Here is a 17,927-nt window from a genome sequence, read left to right as displayed (position 1 = left end):
AAAACAAACATTCGCCCAACCTTCAGTTCTCACAGAAGTCGAAACCATAAAAATTGTACACTTGAGGATTTTCGAACAATTGCAAGAACTGTTTCTGAAGATGAGATAATTGAAAGTGAGCAATCTGATTGTGAAGCAGGAACATCAGCTTATAATTTTGTGAGACCAGATGAGCTTGACAAGATTGTAAAGGATGTGGATAGTGAGACACTTGAACACAAACTGGCATCTCTCTTTCTGTGTATGCAAACAGTGTTGCATGTTTCTCGAGCTGCAACACAAAAGATTGTAGAGGATTTCCATAACCTGCTCTCTTTCTCTAACATTCATACTCTCACCAGTGTAAAAGAGATCCTTTCAAAGCATGAAATAGAAGTAAATGATTGTGTTTTGCAAGACATTTCTACTGTCACACGCAAATTAAAGTTGTACTTCATGCTCTGTATTATAAGATTGCTACATTTTCAGAGCTTTTTACATAATGGGGAAGGAGACAATATTTAAGGAATGATTGTGTGTTGCTGATGTATATTGTGTTACAGATAGTATTATTTTTTTCTATAGTTATTGCATTTTTTTTATCATAGTAACAAAAAAAATGTTTGAATTCAAGCTTGCATTTATGTTACATGTCATGTATGTTATCAATCATATACTTGATATAGTAGACAAGAAATGTAGACAAGACAGGAGCCAGCATGGGAGATTTTAATGGACCTCAAGGAAATTGTTGACATTGTTGTCTCAAACAGACTCACTGAGGAAGCATTGTGTTATTTATCTTGCAAACTACTGGATCATCGCTTGTTGCTTACCAGTACCTTTCCGGACTTCAGACTAAGGCCAAAACACCACTTCATTGACCACTACCCACATCTTATACGCTGCTATGGGCCGTTAGTGGAATTGTGGACGATGAGATTTGAAGCAAAACATAGCTTCTTTAAAAAGGTGGTCCATGACACTCACAACTGGAAAAATGTGCTGCTAACTCTTTCCTTGAAACACCAGCAAATGATGGCATACCATCTGGATAGTGGGAACCTTTTAAAACCAAAGCTCTATGTTGACAATGTGAAAGTGGTCAGGGTTTCAGAATTGGATCCATCAATCAAGTGTGAAATACAAAAGAAGTACCCTCATCTAGACAGTGTGTCTCTGTCTAAAACCGTTCATCTTTTTGGGACACAGTATGTGGCGGGCATGATTTTATCTGCTGGGCAATGCAGTGGCCTCCCAGAATTCCACAAGATTGTGACCATTCTTGTCAATGCAGAGGAGGTGACATTCATTTGTAAAAGACTGAGTTCCTGGTACAGTGAACATTTCAGGTCCTATGAGCTTGTTGAACACACCTGTGCAGACCTTCTTGTGCTGGATCCAGATGTGCTGACGGATTATCACCCTCTAACAGCATACACAGTTGGTGGAAAGCTGATGGTGACCCCAAGGACGTACCTTCTCTATTAAAGCAACTTTATAATGGTATGTTCTCTCCCCTCCACCCTGTCTCCTATTCTGATCTCCCCTCTCACCCACCCTTTTTCTCTATTGTCCTCTACTTCAAAACTCATTTCCCCTTGCTTTTTCTTTTCTTCTCCACACACTTCTTTCTTCTATCACTCTGCTATCCTCACCAAATTATCTCTCTCTCCTTTGTTTTCTCCTCATTAAGCATTAGTTTTGTGCTGAATGAATTGAAGGTTTTCCCAAGTGTAGGCCAGTTGAGTACAGTGGCTGAAGAAAATGAAAACTTGGATATAGACTTGAGCTTTATTTAAAAAATTTTTGTGTGTGTGTTTTTTACATTTGTAGACTAAATCATTTGCAAATCAAATGTAGTCAGCAGATTCATCTGGAAAAAGGCAGCTGTATGGTATAGGTGTCAACTGTCTTCTAATTGTGTTTGGCTATTGATTTTCTGCCAACTTTTTTTTCTCCTCTTTTCAGACTTTGTTACTTCGGGTAGTTCTTTCCTCCAGAGAAGCCCGGCGAGTCCAGCTTCCTGAAGTACCAGCATCTGTGGGACAATTGATTGATATACTTAAAGAAAGACTTGAACTTGCAGGTGACTTCTCACTACAGTTTGAGGATCCAGATTTCGGAAATGCAATATGCAATCTTACAGCAATATCTGAATTACCAGCTGAGCGTGCAGTCCTGCATATAATGTGGAACTGTGATTCATCTACACTTAACCAATCCATTGCTTCAGTGTCCTCTGCTTCAGTCTCTTCCCAGGACACAATAAGTGTGCACTCTGATGATTTCAGGCCTAGCTGGACCGATACTATCCAGATGAACTTAAGACATGTGTCAGAGTGGCCCTCTCCATTTTCTATTCCCAAGTTTTCACATGATGTTGAACTGAAATTGTGTAAGGCTAATGTGACATATGAAAAATCTAAGAAGGGCCTTGCAGTAACAAGAGACATGAAGATGGAGATTTTGGATAAAATTGCAGAGGCAGTGTTTGAAATTAAAGCCTACCCTGAGAAAGATGAGGTTGAGTCAGTGGCTTCTGCACTGGTTCTCAAATATCCATGCCTGAAGGAGCCAGGTAGCATCACAGGCTACGAGGGATGGAAAGCAAGTATCAAGCACAAACTTGGAAACTACAGATCAAAGCTTCGTCGGGCAGGCTGCAATGAAGTAAATGTAAACAGGAAAAGGAAAGGAGAAGATGAAGCCAGCAGTCCTTTCACCCTTAAAAAGCCCAAACGTGGAGAGGTCAATCATGTCCCAGATTATCCACAGCACCATGATGATTCTACTCTTGAAGAGGAAAGAGTTGCTCTGGTCAGTGAAATGAAGAAGAAACAAAAGAACTTGAAAGTCATACAGCAGAAGATGGCGCTGACATTTTCTCTCAGGCGGAGAGAGGTTGTGGAGTGTCAACCTATGGTATCTGAGGTCCAGGAGAGATGGCCTGGGCTGTTTTCCTCTGAGGAGGTAAGAGTGTCCAAATTTATTTATAATTTAATTATTATTCAAATTGGGCATGACTTATACTAGATGGACTATTATTGAAGAAGTACAGTATTTGCTGGTGTAATGCATTGGCCAACTTTATTATACCTTGTGCAACCAGTCCACATTGAAATCTGTGACCCATTAGATTATTTGACCTGTCATAATATTCTTACCCTGAACATTTCTGCCAGTACAAGAAAAGAGTCCCCATGCTAAATCAAAATTGTTCTTCCTGTGAAACAAAGTCAATCACATAATTTTTGACTTAGCATGTATGTTTTTTTTATTTTAGTGCTGGAAATAGGATTTCTATAGACTGAGATTTTTAGGGAAAGAATACTAAGGCAGGTCACATAATCTGATTCGTCACAGATTTTGGTGCAACGTAGAACATAATATGTATTTGCATATTGATACTGTTTTTTGTGGAGGGTGTTTCTATTCCTGTGCAAAATGTGTATTCATGAGAGATTTTTGAAGTAGGTTTTGCGGTTGATAACACAGTCAGGCATATAACATGGTGCAGACTGTACAAGGCAGCTACCCAGAAATTTTCTGTGCTGAATAAATGGCAATATTTTGGTTATTGTCTTGTTTAGATATCTGAAGAATTTCATCGGATCACAAGCAAAGACCTCCTAGGGACGTTCAATGCATCCCTCAACAAATTTGTGCCTGGCCTGCTGAAACTATACCGGTCTAAGAAGGGAGCTCTTGGTGAGGACATGGAAGACCTCTTGGATAAACTTGATGAACAGGTAAGTGCTCCCTTTACCTGACATTTTTAGAAGAGAGTATACCTTTGTCATAACAGAAAAAAATGTTGGCTTCAGCCAAAACACATCAATGGAAATGAATGTAATCAGTCATTACTTTGTTTTTATTTGGCGGTATTTTATTTAATTTGTAAAAAGAAAGTAAAATCGTTAAAATGGTGTTTTGTTTTTTTAAGTTTTACATGTTGCTGGGCCTGATCTGTATTTTATTTTCATTACTATAAGAGTTCTGATTTTGCATTGTGTGTAGGTACACCACGTTACTATACTAATTTAAATGCTTGTTTTCCACTGAATGCTCTTTAGACATCTGACATTGTGTCCCACCGAAAGACAGCAGCACTGAGAGGCCTGCCCATTTTCCTCGGAGAGGATGCAACACAGGTTTTCCTGAAGTGCTTAGTAAGTACAAAAAAGTAATGCAAGCAAAACTAATTGTTATGAGATGTTTTTAAAAGATGATTTAATCCAAAATGGAAATGTCCACTTCCTCAGTGCAGTCCAGATAATTTTATGGTGAGGATTGCAGTTGTCATAACTCTCGCTGCTTTTTTTTCTGCTGAGGAGCACCTGGGCATTGTTAGTGGGTGTCCAACAGCAGAAAATATTTTTGTACAAAACTCATCACAAGGTTGGTTGGTGAAAGATATTGTGCTGTTAATTAAAGGAAAATAAGCTTTTTCTTTTTAAAACCTCCATGAGTCAAATGAGCATCATGGTATAGAGGTTAAAGTTAAGATCTTTAGAAATGTATTTTGTCTTTAATTTTTCTTAGCTTTCAATAATTCATATTTTACTTTTCTTCTCTTCAGGACACTGACATTTTGGAACCAGTGTTGAACGGTGCATCAGTTGCCATCCTCACCATCCTGCAAGATGACGATGCCGATACGTCTGTGCGAGAACATGCTGTTGTGTTGGAAGGGGACATCGTGCTACATAACATTCCAGACCTCTCTACTGCCTTGGCATACCTCTTTGGCCTTCTGTATGCCCTCAACATTGATTATCCAAAGCAGATGAGTTATACCTTTGAAGCAATTCAGGGCATCTTTTTTGAACTCGGTGGCTCTCGATGCTCACAGCGCATAAGGTCTCTAAAAACAAAGCTTTTGCTGTGACTGTTAATGGGGAAGCCAGACATGAGTTTAACTTGTTCTTAAACATGTTCAAGTGCATTGTAGAGTCATGTAAAAAAAAAAAAACAGTAGTTCAACCCCTTTCCCTCTATATAATCGTTCACCTGTTACAAAGAGTTGCATATTTAGTGTTTGAACTGTTAAAATTAATTAGGAATAAGTGAAGGAAAGAGGGAGGAAAGGAAGAAGGGAGAAAAGAAGGAACAGTCAAAACAGAATGGTTCATTTTGACCTGGTCGGTCAATATGAAGTTGAAGTGGATAAGGGATTATTTGAAATGTAAATATTAGTCAGATGAATCTGTATTATTGAGAATCTATGGTGAAATTTTGTCTTGTAGGATTTTAAAAGATTTGTTATAGTGTTTTTCACTCCACCTGAAGTATGGAACTGGTATTTTACCTGATAGTTCGCTGTTCATTGATGGTAACATTTCTAATAACTTTTGACTTCTGTAGTTCATCATAGTAAGCCCATGTAAAATGTCGATGTCTGGGTACATAGGCAATTGTTTGTTGCACTACCCTATTTAGTGTGCAATAGTTAAGTTAAGCTTTTACAGGACAGTCAGGGTGTGAACGTGAATGACTAAGCTGCTGGACACTTTTCTTTTTTTCTGGACTCTGGAATTTTAATGTCTCTGCTGGGGTGCTCAAAGCACCCTAAAGAAACTGGCAACACGTTTTTTTCTGTTTGTTTGCTTTTTTACAGAAATTCACCCCACTGCCCATGACCTTCTGAAATATACTGAAAGCACTGTTGAAAAAAATAAATACGTTTTTACATAACATTCAGTTGTGCTTTGTTTTATTCTATATCTGTTTGAGTGTTTTTTCAAGTACGATAACAGCATACATTTTTCTTTATTTATATTGGTAAATTTTCAACTCACTGGAGTAAGAATTGTATGATTATTCAACAAGAATATCTGCGTTTGGTGAATTTAGGAATACATGGCCTTGGAGGGAATAATTGTATGTTAATTCAACAGGAATATCTTTGTTTGTTGAAGGCAGAAATACATGGCATTGAAACCAGAATTTCTTTGTTAGACTTACAGGATTATCCTAATTAGGTGAACAAGTAGATCCAAGTTGGCAGAACATGAAAATATTAGTTAAGTCAACTACAGTTGGCAGAAGTTGAGAAAACTCAAAAATCTCTTGCATCATGTTGCCTTGAAATTTTAAGTTTTCTCAACTTTTTCTTTTTTACAGTGTAATTAACCTCAGTGTGTGAAGAGGACTCTCCATTTACATGCACAAACTGGAGTCTATTAGATAGATATGATACAAACCACTGCAGCGCAGTACCTGTAATACCTACAGCATGTTCTAATCGCTCTAATAGGATATTATGGTCGACAGTATCGAATGCTGCACTAAGGTCTAGCAGGACAAGCACAGAGATGAGTCCACTGTCAGAGGCCATAAGAAGATCATTTGTAACCTTCACTAAAGCTGTTTCTGTGCTGTGCTGAGCTCTGAAACCTGACTGAAACTCTTCAAATAAACCATTCCTCTGCAGATGATCTGTTAGCTGTTTGACAACTACTCTTTCAAGGATTTTTGATATGAAAGGAAGGTTGGAGATTGGCCTATAATTAGCTAAGACTGCTGGGTCTAGAGATGGCTTTTTGAGTAAAGGTTTAACTACAGCTAGCTTGAAGGCCTGTGGTACATAGCCGATCATTAGAGATAGGTTGATCATATTTAAGATCGAAGAATTAATTAATGGCAGGACTTCTTTGAGCAGTTTTGTAGGAATGGGGTCTAAAAGACAGGTTGATGGTTTGGAGGAAGTAATTATTGAAGTTAACTCAGAAAGATCAATTGGAGAAAAAGAGTCTAACTTAACATCAATGGTACTAAGAGTAGCTGTAGATAATATTACATCTGTGGGATGATTATTGGTAATTTTTTCTCTAATGATAAAAATTTTATTTGTGAAGAAGTTCATGAAGTCGTTACTAGTTAACGTTAAAGGGATGGTTGGCTCAACAGAGCTCTGACTTTTTGTCAGCCTGGCTATAGTGCTGAAGAGAAACCTGGGGTTGTTCTTATTTACTTCAATCAGTGACGAATAGTAAGATGTTCTGGCTTTGCGGAGGGCTTTCTTATAAAGCAGCAAACTATTTCTCCAGGCTAAATGATGATCCTCTAGATTTGTGACACGCCATTTCCTCTCCAGATTACGAGTCATCTGCTTTAGGGTACGTGTTTGAGAATTATACCACGGAGTCAGGTACTTCTGATTTGAGGCCTTAGTTTTCACAGGAGCTACAGTATCCAGAGTCGTACGTAGTGAGGAGGTGAAATTATTAACAAGATAATCGACCTCTGTTGGGGTAGCGTTCAGATAGCTGCTCTGCTCTGTGTTGGTACAGGGCATTGAAGATGATAACAGTGGGTGGATTATATTCTTAAACTTAGTTACAGCACTTTCAGAAAGACATCTACTTTGATAAAGTCTACTCTCCACCGCTGTGTAATCAATTATTGTAAATGTAAATGTTATCAGGAAATGATCAGACAGGAGAGGGTTTTCAGGAAACACTGTTAAATGTTCAGTTTCTATGCCATATGTTAAAACAAGATCTAGAGTGTGATTAAAGTGGTGGGTGGGTTCTTTTACATTTTGAGAGAAACCAATTGAGTCTAATAACAGATTAAATGCCATGTTGAGGCTGTCATTTTTAGCATCTACATGGATGTTAAAATCACCCACAATAATTATTTTATCTGAGCTCAGAACTAAATGAGATATAAAGTCTGAGAAATCAGACAGAAACTCTGTGTAAGGCCCAGGTGGACGATAGATGATAACAAGTAAGACTGGTTTCTGAGTTTCACAGCTGGGGTGGACGAGGCTAAGCATCAGGCTTTCAAATGAATTAAAAGTCTGTCTTGGTCTTTCATTAATTAATAGGCTGGTGTGAAAAATTGCTGCCACACCGCCCCCTCGGCCTGTGCTTCGAGATTTCTGGTAGTTAGAATGACTCGGGGGTGTTGATTCATTTAAACTAACATAATCATCCTGCTGCAACCAGGTTTCTGTAAGGCAGAGTAAATCAATTTGTTGATCAATTATTAAGTCATGTACTAACAGAGACTTGGAGGAGAGAGACCTAATATTTAATAATCCACATTTCACTGTTTTACTCTTTGGTTCAGATGTGGATACTGTATTGTTCTTTCTTTGTAATTGTTTATGTTTAAGTTGTTTGTTGCTGGTTTTTAGTTTGTTTTTTGTCTTTTTGGAAGCTGACACAGTCTCTATGGAGATGGGTTTTTGGGGGGGTAGCAGGAGGAGAGAAGCTGCAGAGAGGTGTGTAAGACTGCAACTCTGCTTCCTGGTCCCAACTCTGGATAGTCATATTTTGGGGGGTTTAATAAATTTGTCCATATTTCTAGAAATGAGAGCTGCTCCATCCAAAGTGGGATGGATGCCGTCTCTCCTAACAAGACCAGGTTTCCTCCAGAAGGTTTGCCAATTATCTATGAAGCCCACATCATTTCTGGGACACCACTCAGACAGCCAGCAATTTAAGGAGAACATGCGGCTAAACATGTCACTCCTGGTCTGATTGGGGAGGGGACCAGAGAAAACTTCACCTGTTTAGCAGGAGTGGGGCGGGTGGAGGTTTGCCCTGGTGCAGGTGTGCCACAGTGGTCATGTCAGCGGAAGGATCCGGCAGTTTCTCTGTGAATTTCAAATTCCTGTGGCAGCATACTCGGTGCTTCCTTGGAAGTTTAGGAGTTTTTTTCGCTATAAAAAGAAGTTTTCTTCCCACACACCCCACGGGCGCCAATGTTTCTGTCTCTTTTTACTGAATCAAAATTTAAAGTAAGGTCAGTACTTCCACGCTTTAAATGCTGCACAGTCATACTCTGTCCCGCACTCGTTATATTATCCATTGTTGATCTGCACACAGCTGTTAACCATGAACGTTGCACACGCTTACGTCATTGTCATGAGACACTCTCACAAAAAAAATCACTGGTTAATAACGCAGTAACGAAGCATGCTTACGGGAAAGTAACAGTAATCTAATGACCTTTTTTGCAATAGTAATTCCTTACTTTACTCGTCACTTGAAAAAAGTAATCAGATACACGTTACTGTCTCTAATCATCTCTGATCATGAGGCTGGAAGGATTTCCCATCCTGAAGCCAGCCATAACTGTCCTGCATCAAGTCTCACCGGCTGCCGCTGATCATCCCCATCAGTGGCCCACTACTTAACAGTGTGGCTGAGCTAACTAGTCAGTACAGCCCTGACTCTGAGATGAAACTATCTTTGCTTGATCTTGTCTTTTCAAGAGCCTGGAAGGGAGTGTGTCACAGGAGTGGAGCTATTGTATATATCAAGTGTTGGAGTTTTCACCATTCACACTACAGACCATGAGCACTGTGTGGGAGTCAGGAGCTCCACAATGGAAGCCATATTTTTGGAAACTGTCACGTTATTGTTCACCATCTCCACTGTGAATAAACAGTCTCTTTTGTGAAGTCCTGCATTTGGGTCACGTACTTACCCTGAACCTGACATTGTTGGTTTTTGTATATTGGGTTACTTTAAGAAGACTAAAAAAAATCCTCATATACTGGTGTTTTCTCACCAGTATGTGAGAATTAACATATAAATATAAACAGCAAAGAAGAGCATATCTAAAGTCTGTGACTGACAGATAAACTCATTATCATGCTATCATCAATTAGCCAACAGCCTTGCTAACATTCTAAAGAAAAAACATCTTTCAAAGCTTCTGAAATTATTTTCACTTCAGACATTATTTCACAAGACTTGGGGCTTTATAGCTATCTCATTATTTTAACTGTCGAAAATAAAAGTTCCCAAAAGTAAAAGTGATATACTGTCATGATCAAGTGTCGAATAACTGAGGTTGAGGCCAACATGAATTGGCAACTTTTGACATATTTCATCATATTTCATAGAGGAAGTAGAAACAAATGCAGACCCATTCTGTGTTTCTCGTTTGGGCACACAAAGCCAAGGCCCACTTTGCTTGTCTGTACATGTCAGGTACCTAAAATATTCCACAAGTGAGCCACATTTTCCTTCACCTCTGATGTCCACCAGCTTTTTCAACTCCTTTCCCACCAGGAAGATGATTTTTGATTTGCCTAAAGCCAGTTTGTATAGCCCATGATTGTACTGCCCGGGCCTCCAGATTTGGCCCCGACTTATTTCACAAAGCACTATTTCCTATGGGATAACAGACCTCCCTGGCGGATTTGGGACCCTTTGATCTTAAATGAATCAGTCTTGGAGGCCTGCCCCCAGGTTGGGGCTGTTCAAGGTTCCCTGAAGGTTTTTTTTTTTTTTTTTTTTTAACAAAGGGATCTGTTGAATCACACTTGGTCTTACCTCTAACTCATGCCCAATTAACTACTGACTTGTTATAATATAATTGCCATGTGTAAAACTAGTTAAAGAAAAAATTGAAAACAGAATAATATACCATGGCAGGGGTAGAATGACAGTCATTTGATAATAATTATTTGAAAGCTGTACAAAGTGCCCAAGATCCTTACTGATATTATTTCCTGTTATTTCCCTTTCTTGCTTCCAAAACCTAAATCCTTAAAGAAGACATGGTGAAACTGTGACTTATTTTAAGTTTTTATATTTTATCGTTTTTTGCCTTGAAACCCTTCAATGGATGCCATTTTGCCTAGTCTCCTTCTTATTGACAAATCATGAACACTGCCTTTAACTAAGGAAAGTGAAACATTACAAAAAATTATTCCAATATTTTCACGATTTAATGAGAGGGGCAATTACATTTCAATATATGACCAGGTAGGTTTAGATAGTTTCTTTTAGATAAATGGATTTCTAGTTGTGGTGTTTCTCAACATGAAAACTTCCCTCAATCCTATACGTAGCTTGAATATTCAAATGCATTATAAAGTGCTAAAGAACAGAGGCTAAAACCCCATACCCGACCTAGAAAATGATCAAGTCATTGTTATAGAGGAAGTGGAATTGAAGGCTCATCCATTCCGTGTCTTGCTCCATGACCTTGCTTAGCAACAGCCTGTTTACCTTTCAGCTTCCTACCAGTGAGTCCTGCAAGCCAGTTAGTATCAATAGGACATCTTTATTCTTAGTTTTTCCCCCCGCTGGTTTCTACCGTTTGGTTCAGTTCCTTCCTTTGTCTGGTGGGTAAAAAACTGTGCAAATAGACCCAAGATGCTTGTTCAGGCTCCTTTGGCTAAGACCGAGCCATCAGATAATCTCAAGCAGGTTCCTAAGCCTTGGCAGTGTTCCCGAAACCATTTTGTTGTAATTAAAGGAGTGTTTTGAATAAGGCTTTAAAGTCTGTTTCAGGCTCAAAAGCTACTCATTTAAATCTGCAAAACTTTAAGACACAAAGTATCTTATATGTGACTCGGAAACAAGACATACAGGGGCTTGCAAAAGTATTCGGCCCCCTTGAACTTTTCCACATTTTGTCACATCACAGCCACAAACATGAATCAATTTTATTGGAATTCCACATGAAAGACCAACACAAAGTGGTGTACACGTGAGAAGTGGAACGAAAATCATACATGATTCCAAACATTTTTTACAAATCAATGACTGAAACGTGGGGTGTGCGTAATTATTCAGCCCCCTTTGGTCTGAGTGCAGTCAGTTGTCCATAGACATTGCCTGATGAGTGCTAATGACTAAATAGAGTGCACCTGTGTGTAATCTAATGTCAGTACAAATACAGCTGCTCTGTGACGGCCTCAGAGGTTGTTTAAGAGAATATTGGGAGCAACAACACCATGAAGTCCAAAGAACACACCAGACAGGTCAGGGATAAAGTTATTGGAAAATTAGGCTTAGGCTACAAAAAGATTTCCCAAGCCTTGAAAATCCCACGGAGCACTGTTCAAGCGATCATTCAGAAATGGAAGGAGTATGGCACAACTGTAAACCTACCAAGACAAGGCCGTCCACCTAAACTCACAGGCCGAACAAGGAGAGCGCTGATCAGAAATGCAGCCAAGAGGCCCATGGTGACTCTGGACGAGCTGCAGAGATCTACAGCTCAGGTGGGGGAATCTGTCCATAGGACAACTATTAGTCGTGCACTACACAAAGTTGGACTTTATGGAAGAGTGGCAAGAAGAAAGCCATTGTTAACAGAAAACCAAGAAGACCCGTTTGCAGTTTGCCACAAGCCATGTGGGGGACCCAGCAAACATGTGGAAGAAGGTGCTCTGGTCAGATGAGACCAAAATGGAACTTTTTGGCCAAAATGCAAAATGCTTTGTGTGGCGGAAAACTAACACTGCACATCACTCTGAACACACCATCCCCACTGTCAAGTATGGTGGTGGCAGCATCATGCTCTGGGGGTGCTTCTCTTCAGCAGGGACAGGGAAGCTGGTCAGAGTTGATGGGAAGATGGATGGAGCCAAATACAGGGCAATCTTGGAAGAAAACCTCTTGGAGTCTGCAAAAGACTTGAGACTCGGGCGGAGGTTCACCTTCCAGCAGGACACGACCCTAAACATAAAGCCAGGCAACAATGGAATGGTTTAAAACAAAACATATCCATGTGTTAGACTGGCCCAGTCAAAGTCCAGATCTAAATCCAATCGAGAATCTGTGGCAAGATCTGAAAACTGCTGTTCACAAACGCTGTCCATCTAATCTGACTGAGCTGGAGCTGTTTTGCAAAGAAGAATGATCAAGAATTTCAGTCTAGATGTGCAAAGCTGGTAGAGACGAACCCTAAAAGACTGGCAGCTGGAATTGCAGCAAAAGGTGGTTTTACAAAGCATTGACTCAGGGGGCTGAATAATTACGCACACCCCACTTTTCAGTTATTTATTTGTAAAAAATGTTTGGAATCATGTATGATTTTCGTTCCACTTCTCACGTGTACACCACTTTGTGTTGGTCTTTCACATGGAATTCCAATAAAATTGATTCATGTTTGTGGCTGTAATGTGACAAAATGTGGAAAAGTTCAAGGGGGCCGAATACTTTTGCAAACCACTGTATGTTAAACATGGAGGCATGTTATTCCTCAGTAGAACAAACTCCTCTTTTCATCCAATAAAAAAAGAAAAAGCATTTTGGGTTACATATGTCTTCTTCTTTGCATAGTAAACCTTCAATTAATGATAGAGATTTGTCATTAGCATGGCAAATTAACATTACACAGAATCCTTTCTGGAAGTATTCTTGAGCCATGCAATTATTCCCATGAGAGAGTCATCCAAGTTTTTAATGCAGTGCCACCTGAGGTCTTTAAGATCATGGAATCTAGTTTTAATTTTCTCCCTTGTCCACAGAGATTTATCAAGATTCTCTGAATCTATTGACAATATTGAGTACTCTAGTTGATGACACATTCATCATCTTCAGAATTTTATATAAATATATATTATTCTGAAATGTTTCCACAGTTCCTAGATGCAGTTTTTTTTAGATAATGGTGAAACTCTCCGCTTCTGAGAAACTTTATAGCTAAGATGCCTTTTCATACCTATTGTTGCAAAATGTTCCTTGAGCTTTTTCCATTCAGTAATGATTACTTGTCCACTCCTTTGTCGTCCCATGTTTCCACTTCTTGAGATAAGTTCATGTAATCAAATTCAAAATTAGCTATTACTTTACATCATTTTTATTTACACTTTGCACAGCTCTTTCTCTACTGGAATCACAGACCCAGCCCATTAATTATGCTGAGTGTGGTGCTAACCTCACATCTTTCTCTACAAAGAAATTCGGATATGACACAGATAGGAATGCCTGTCAAAAATGCAAGACATTTCTTCTCAACTGAGACATTGGTCTCATTTTATCTTTCATTTCTTATTTAATGTCTTTTCCTGAAATGCTAAGGAAAGAACTGGCAATCGAAAACTAAACTGGACCTGGACCACCTACTAATAAAAGAGTGACGAAACGTTTCTCCCCCAAAACGCTACGCCCAGATGAACAGAATCAGCTTTTGGAGCTTTTACCAAATTGACCATCCCAGACTTGCCGTAATGGTCTATTTGATTCACCTTTTGTTGTTTATTTATTTTATTTATTTTTTTATTTTCACTTGCTAGATACGGGACAGACTTGAATGAGGAAAAGAAAAAGGAGAAAGGAAGAGGGGGAAAAAACAGTGGAGAAGAGGGATGGGGATAAAGGGCAAAAAAACAAAAAACAACTAAATAAGCAGACAAAAAAAATATACATATATCAATCACCTGGATCACCTGTTGAGAAAGAAAAGAAAACAAGCAGAAGAACATGAGAGCAATACAATAAACAACAATGATATATGGGAATATTTTTCTTTCTCTCCCTCTCATTCTTTCTCCCTGTCCTGACCCCCAGTCATGTCTGTCCAGTCTTTCAAAAACAAAAATAAAATAAATACATAATTATAATAAAGGTCAATCAAATGGACCAATATGGCAAGGCCATGATGATCCACTTGGTAAAGTAAATCCACTTGGCATCTTTCTTGGCCTTCAGACAACAATTCTGATGGCTAAAAAACAAAACAAAACAAAGAAAGCCTTACATTAGGGAGAAAAACACGTCGGGGGAGAGGGTCCTCGGTTCTCCAGTTAGATTGTACTTCACGGCGTCATGTTTTGCCATGACGGGGTTATTATTGGAGTAAATGGATGGCTGGAGCCTCTGCTCGAAGCGTCTCTTATCGCTGCGAGCGGGTTCACATTGGAGTGAACTGAGAAAAACATGGAAGGGTACCTTTTGCGTTAGCATGAGAATTTTAGGGATGTTACAAATCGTCGCTATATTATGAGTAGGGAGTGAAAACGGGTTGAAGACCAAGCAGACATGGAGCACAGAGAGAAGAGTAACTAGACGTGAGACGTGGAACGGGGGAGGGCAAAGTTACAGAAAGCTAACGACTGAAAAGTAAGAACATAACCAGTGTTGGTCAAGTTACTTGAAAAAGTAGTCCTGTTACTTTACTGATTACTTGAAAAAAGTAATCAAATTACAATAACGCATTACTTTTAACGCATCACTGCCCATCTCTGAATTTGACATAAGCAGAAAACAATATAGTGACTCAAAACCATGAAAATCAACAAATCCAAGAACATAACTGATCAAAAACGCAGCACACAGACCCAGTACTGTGACAGATCTGTCTCCATAAAAATTTTCTGGTGAATGCCTGTCAAAGATACAAGACATCTCTTATCAGCTGAGGCACTGGTCTCATTTTATCTTTTTCTTATTGCATGTCTTTTCCAGAAATGCTAAGGAAAGAACTGGCAAGAATTGGTCTACTGAAGAAACATTCTCATCATGATTACTGTGAGAGCAAAACGTCAGAAATTATTTTAGATCTTCATAATAACGCTGATTATTTAATGTCCATAAACTCAGCTTCTCCTTTGTTTTATGTTTTTTTTTTCTTTCCTGAAAATACTTTCTTAAATATATAAAATGTTCTCCATTTATACTATGGAGTGTTGACCAGTGTTTGACTAGTTGTTGACTAGTAAAATTAAGTGGGCAGCTGGAAGAAGTAGTCAGCATTTGGCAATAATTTTGGTTTTGGTTGTGAAAGAAAGAAGTGCAGTAAAAGTCTGGCCAGCATGAATCACATAATACACGTGTCATTTTTTTCAATGTTAGTTCCCTGTTTTGAAACTACAAAGAGACAGAATATAAGCCGTGATCTCAGAGCTGTTCAGCACCTTGTTCCAACCTTGGAAGGCTGAAGCTACTGACTGAACAGACAAGATATTCTACAAAAGGTTGGCTGAAAACTCAGATTCCTTCTGTGCTTTGTTTAATGAAGTGCTAATAACTTTGGGTCTTTTGTTGTTCACAGAGATACTAATTATCACCATGAAGCTGCTGACTGTGTCTGCACTTCTTTGTGCAATGATCGCTCTGACCACTGCTGCCAGTGAGTATTGTAGTATAATATAGATAACGTATATATGTGTGGAATCAATAATACAAACAACACTTATAATATCAATATTATAAATGGAAATTTACCACTAAAATTTATCAAAATTATAATTTTTTTTGGGTTCTTCCAGATGAAGTGGGTAAGGATGGGTCTGAATCACATCCCCCAGGTTGGTAACAATTTTCCTCTCAGATTATTGTCATGCTGAAGAGCACATCTATGTCCTCACTTGTATGCTTGTATGTAATGTATGTGTTCAAATGATATGTTTTACCAGTGAGAAAATAAAATATTTATAATTTATATATATATATATATATATATATATATATATATATATATATATATAATGTGTGTGTGTGTGTGTGTGTGTGTGTGTGTGTGTGTGTGTGTGTGTGTGTTTGCGGGGGTATAAAGGTTTGAGCATATACATGGTTTGAAAGACAATTACTTTTTTGTAAATAGCAACGATAATTGATGTTTGAGTATCTAAGTAGTCTTTGCTTGTCCTCAGGAGAGCATCTTGTTGAGAAGAGATCTGCATGTTTTAGGAGCCCCTGGGGTTGGACTAGATATGGAAACCGATACTATCACTTCTTTCCCAATCAACTGACTTGGGCTCAGGCGCAGGTAAGAACAGTGATTTCGATTTAGCATTTCTCTCTGCTTTAATACTTTTCATATCAAACTTGGTTTAAACTAGACCTTTTGTCCTATAGAGACACTGTCAGTCCCTGAATGCAAATCTGGCGTCTGTGCACAACCTCGGAGAGTACCAAGCGATTCAGAGGGTCATACTTAATGGTGCTCGTAATCATGTCCCTACATGGATTGGAGGCTCAGATGCTCAAGAGGTACACTACTCAATATTAGACATTAGTTCTGAGACTAGAGGATATGCCTGCCTATTGACACTATTCTCTGTTTTTTTTTTGTGTTTTCTAGGAGGGTTATTGGTTTTGGATCGATGGAACCCGTTTCACATATGCAAACTGGTGTCACGGAGAGCCTAACAATGTCAGGGGCAGAGAGAACTGCCTGCATATGAATTGGACAGGTAAAATTTAAAAGAAAGTGTATGAATTCATTTTGAGGGGAACAAAAACTGTTACAGTATCCACATTTTCTCAAAAAATGCTTATCATTTGGTGTGATAAATAGCAGTGACTTACAGGAAAATAATATGAATTCTAAATTTTATTTTTAACAGAGACAAACTTTGTGTTTTACCATAATGAATAAAATAGATTGCTGTATTTCACGTCTTTAAATTTAAAGTAAATTTACATAGTGCTGTGAAAGTAGAGTCAAAAATGAATATTGACAGGTGCTCCTGCTATTATGCAAACTAAATATTTGTGTCAGTATAGACGTCCATGTGAGCATGGCTTCACTTAATGTTCATTTTTGGTGCTTACAGGAAACCTCTGTATGAATGACATACCCTGTGACGCCAGATACCCATTTGTCTGCGCCAGGAAAGTCAGACGATCTCTGGAATGAAGGCTTGGTTCACCGGTCTTTAGAGCAAATAATCTCATAAATCCAGCTTAAAATGTTTGTCTTCTTACATCTTTACTTCTTTTAGTTCACCGCAACGCTACATAAGGAATGAGTTGAAAAATGATGCAACCTGTAGATGGATTGTCTCTTTTAATAAGAACAAACTGAGTGTGTAATGGAAAGAATGCTTTAAGCTTTCACTTTACTTCCCTGAATGAACATCATCTTCATTATTAAACCTTTAAGCATTGAATCAAACTGGTCTCTGAGTCTTTGTCACATTTTCATGGGAATACTTCAAAAGATTCATACACATCCAGGCATAAATCCACCATTTTCCAAATACCTGATGCAAATTCAAATTTCTGTGCTCACATGATGTAGAAATTAAATATTTTCTTTATGGAGTCCTGGCCTGACAAGTTAGCTCTTCTGTATTGTGCCATCTGCTTATCTAGAGGTTATTTTGTTTCCCTGATGTATAAAAATCATGGCAATCCTCCTGGCACCTAACAGTGTACACTATATTACTCTGTTTACATTAGGGGACCTGTTTCATTGGATCAATTTTTGGCACAGTGTGTTTTGGGGTTTAAAAG

The 17,927-nt window shown here is 38.6% G+C and overlaps 2 protein-coding genes across 3 annotated transcripts; both read left to right on the top strand.

Moving 5' to 3' along the window:
- The first annotated feature begins 2,433 nt into the window (after positions 1-2,433).
- LOC146635444 (sterile alpha motif domain-containing protein 3-like) lies at positions 2,434-4,870 on the top strand. The gene is made up of 4 exons (XM_085350117.1): positions 2,434-2,952; positions 3,573-3,731; positions 4,056-4,151; positions 4,562-4,870. Exons 1-4 carry the CDS (start codon positions 2,434-2,436, stop codon positions 4,868-4,870), a joined length of 1,083 nt encoding a protein of 360 aa, XP_085206243.1.
- A 10,885-nt stretch (positions 4,871-15,755) lies between these two features.
- Positions 15,756-17,328, top strand: LOC146635443 (ladderlectin-like). Of its 2 annotated transcripts, XM_085350559.1 has the most exons (6): positions 15,756-15,816; positions 15,956-15,994; positions 16,340-16,455; positions 16,545-16,679; positions 16,771-16,882; positions 17,246-17,328. In XM_085350559.1, exons 1-6 carry the CDS (start codon positions 15,756-15,758, stop codon positions 17,326-17,328), a joined length of 546 nt encoding a protein of 181 aa, XP_085206685.1. The 2 variants fall into 2 exon arrangements, with proteins under 2 accessions (XP_085206685.1, XP_085206686.1); XM_085350560.1 differs by lacking the exon at positions 15,956-15,994.
- The last annotated feature ends 599 nt before the right edge of the window (positions 17,329-17,927 follow it).

The sequence above is a fragment of the Diplotaxodon limnothrissa genome, linkage group LG3 (genome assembly GCF_057381915.1).
Source record: "Diplotaxodon limnothrissa isolate DT_005_m linkage group LG3, D_limnothrissa_male_GT1.1, whole genome shotgun sequence".
Lineage (NCBI taxonomy): Eukaryota > Metazoa > Chordata > Actinopteri > Cichliformes > Cichlidae > Diplotaxodon > Diplotaxodon limnothrissa.
The sequence above is the reverse complement of the archived record's forward strand: the minus strand, read 5'-3'. Positions and strand labels throughout refer to the sequence as shown.